Genomic DNA, 3,388 nt, shown 5'->3' with positions numbered 1-3,388 from the left:
GTACATGACATGCCATTTTCCTGGCTATACTATTGGACAAAATTTCATTGATAACGTCGAATGATTGGTTTAAAATTGGCAAGTTTAATTCTATTGGCTGCTACACTTTATACAAGCTTCTAGTAATGTCGGAAAAATGATCATATTCAACCATATGCACAGCTAGTGGCAACTTGTTGGAGCGATCCTGTCTGTAGTTTGTATCATCAGTTGCTGCAAACGACTCTATTCTACTGCTTCAGCGGGGATGCCAATGATACTTTAACTGTATCGGAGATGAAGCAACTGCCAGTAGAGACGCTGGTATCGGTGCTCTGCAGTGATCGTCTGCGGGTTCCAGAGGGCGAACGAACGCTATTACGGTGTTTGAACAAGATGATAATCGACCTGGATGTTGACCACCACAGTTGACACTGCGACCTTACGCTGGTCGACACGAGGACGTAACGAGATTCTACCGATGTGTGCGCTGGTGTTTCGTACCACTAGACGAAATTATACAGACGCTGAGGTGGACGCCACGCATATTGAAACTATACCAAATCACTAATGCCGTACTACCCCCTGGACTAGAACGACGGAGCAGGTAGCAAATATTATCACACAAATGTCATGCGTCCAGCTTCAGATATACATGCATCTCGATGCAGCACATGTACTCAATACGAAATGGACACTGGAATGCGTTTGAAATTGATTTAGAGACGGCAAACATCAAATTCTTAACTAAGAAAAGTAAAAAGTCACAGTGTCGCTGGCGAAGTGGGAGGCCATCCTTATTCGTGCTTCAGTTTCTTCCTATTGACAAATATTATAATATTAAATATTGAGTATCCAAATATCCAGAGCTTCCCGGGCGCAGCACGGCATTAGTTTGGATATTGATCTGCTTGAGTACGTTCGAGACGGTAGCCGGTCCGACCAGTTTAGTACCACTAAACATAAAGGAGTTTGAATCAAGGGTGCTTCCCACTTAGATTTTTGCCAAAAGCAGGGTAGATTTTCAAAGTCTGAATTGACACAATGATTGGAAGAATCTGGCTGTCGTAGGCGGGAACTTGCTACGGCACACCCTCAAAAGTGCACGGAACCGGCCATCGACCGTACCGCAAGCGTTCACCTGAATCCCCGAAGTAAGGATTCTTTCCATTCAGCGGTGACATGGAGAATACAGGTGATTGCGTCATCAATTGGTTTGTACGTTCCAAATACAAGTGCGATTTCAATGGTGCAGAACTTCAGCTACCAACCAATATTCGATCCGTGGTGGCAACTCGAGTACTTTTCGAGTCAAAATAGTGGAAAACAGGGACAGACGTCGCCCATCCTAGCTCATATCTGGAGTATTCCAAAACTAACCACTGACCGCCATTGAGACTAACTAGCGCACAAGACGAGAACTGACACCACAAGAGCGCCAGCAGGCCGTTTCCGAGATACTGACCCGCTCGAATAATGGCAAACCTCGACGCGGGGCAATAAAGGAGGTTGGCCTCCGCCACGTAGAGCTGCAGTGCGCAATGGAGTCGTGCATACGGGAAGGTGGTGAGGTCACCTACAAGCTTGCACAAGCTTCGCCGTGAGGGAAGACTTCCTTTGAGCATTCCTCGCTCTGACTCTACTGTCTCAGTTAAGCATGGATTAGATAGCGTCACATCATCACACCATAATTAAAATAAGTGTAATTGAGGGACAAGCATTTTGAAACAGGCTAAAAGTTGAAGGGGACAAGTAATATGAAACGGAGAAGCATCGGCGTAAATTTTGTTGTGGAATCGCTACTGACGTATAGGATTCAAATATTTCTGTATGTTTGTATCTTGGGATTGAAGGGTTCATGTATTCTTGGCGACCTCATCCTGAGTTATCATTTCTGGTTCCAAGTGGCTACAATGACATGCGAGAAACTTACATTTCCATAACCACCTTTCTGCCGTAGCGTAACTTCGAAGTACACAGCATGTTTCGTATTCTCGGCGGAGACGCATCAGAAGTTGCTTTGAGCAATCATAGTATGAATTAGACTTCGAAGTACGTGCTCTGTACACTTGTTCTGTACACTTTTACCTGCTGGGCGGACAGACTGAATTGGAGCCGTGCAGTCGGCCATTCAAGAATATTACTTTCGCACGCACAGCTCTCTGAAAGCCAAACATGAATCTGACCTTCTACTGCAGTGTTCTTATTGCTGTCGCAGTTGCGCACGGTTTGCACTACGTCGCCGCTGAAAATGCTGCCACTGTCCATCCAACTTCAGAAGTTGAAAGCTATGGAGCTGTTAGCGAAGCTCGGTATCTCAGGGGAAGACAGAAGGTGGATGACGAAGAGAGGGTGGCTGTAGCGGGACCTGCTTGGTATGCCACTCACGTTATGACGCATACGTCGAGGTCGAAGCTTAGTACCCAGAATTCCCAGAAGATTCTCGACGCAGTAAAAAAACGACGAGCCTCTTCCCAAGTGGGTGAAGGCCCTTGTGGTTCTTATTGGACTTGGTGTGGTATCTGGTGCCGCTGTTGCCGGTGTGAAGATAACGCAAGGACTATTGAATACCAGTAATTCAAAAGAATAACCTGAAAAGATCGGTTGTGGTAGAAATCTACGAGTCTACTTCAAATATATTGACTCTTATGTGGAATTTAGCGTGGAAAAGAAGACTATACGACCGTGTCAAGGAGCGCCGTTATTACTATACATGTTTTTTGTCTTAAGAAACTAATATATATATATGCATATCTTAAACGTTTTGGATGGAGTTTAGAGAGAGACTAAATTAAACCACTGTCCGCCTCAATAAATTTTAAACTCTTAATTACATGCGCGCTCATCCGTTTCGCGGTTAGTGTTGGGCAATAGGATGGTCATCGGCTGGTCTAATGCATCTCTCGTGGATTTTTCCTAGCCGTGGACGGCACCAATTATATCGTTAATAGCCTTCTGATCTTCAGTAGCATCTTCACCGCTTGTGTTGTCCTGGAATGCGCTATCATTAAAAGAAATGCCGTTCCCTCCCTTTACCATACTACAATATACAGTATTGGAAAACCTTAGTGCTTTCCATGAAAAAAAAATCTTTAGCGTGGCCTTGCAGCTTTTCCGCTTCAACGATGCCGAATTTCCGTGCTACCGTGAAATCTATCCGCACTGGGCGGCAAAGACCCGTACCAGTGAAGCTGTTACTGACAAAAAGCGATGGCAAAGTTATGAGTGCAGTAAAATCTCGGCGTTTGCGGCTTTTTGACATGCTTTGAAGCCTTATTATGCGCTCAGGGTTTACTGTACCACATCGGCCAGTTATTCTTCTGCCCAGTGGATGGTTCATCCAAGGTTCATCAAGCTAGACAAATGCATCCAGTATCCGTATATACTTCACCGAGTTGCTCAGCGCCTT

General features: G+C 45.1%; 1 protein-coding gene across 1 annotated transcript; it reads left to right on the top strand.

The window, feature by feature from the left end:
- The first annotated feature begins 2,121 nt into the window (after positions 1 to 2,121).
- Positions 2,122 to 2,584, top strand: PPTG_22256 (hypothetical protein). Its single transcript, XM_008902839.1, has one exon. It carries the CDS (start codon positions 2,155 to 2,157, stop codon positions 2,554 to 2,556), a length of 402 nt encoding a protein of 133 aa, XP_008901087.1. The 5' UTR covers positions 2,122 to 2,154; the 3' UTR covers positions 2,557 to 2,584.
- Positions 2,585 to 3,388: the final 804 nt, after the last annotated feature.

Source organism: Phytophthora parasitica, assembly GCF_000247585.1.
Source record: "Phytophthora parasitica INRA-310 unplaced genomic scaffold supercont2.14, whole genome shotgun sequence".
Taxonomy (NCBI): domain Eukaryota; phylum Oomycota; class Peronosporomycetes; order Peronosporales; family Peronosporaceae; genus Phytophthora; species Phytophthora nicotianae.
This window is presented reverse-complemented; position numbering and strand designations above follow the sequence as displayed.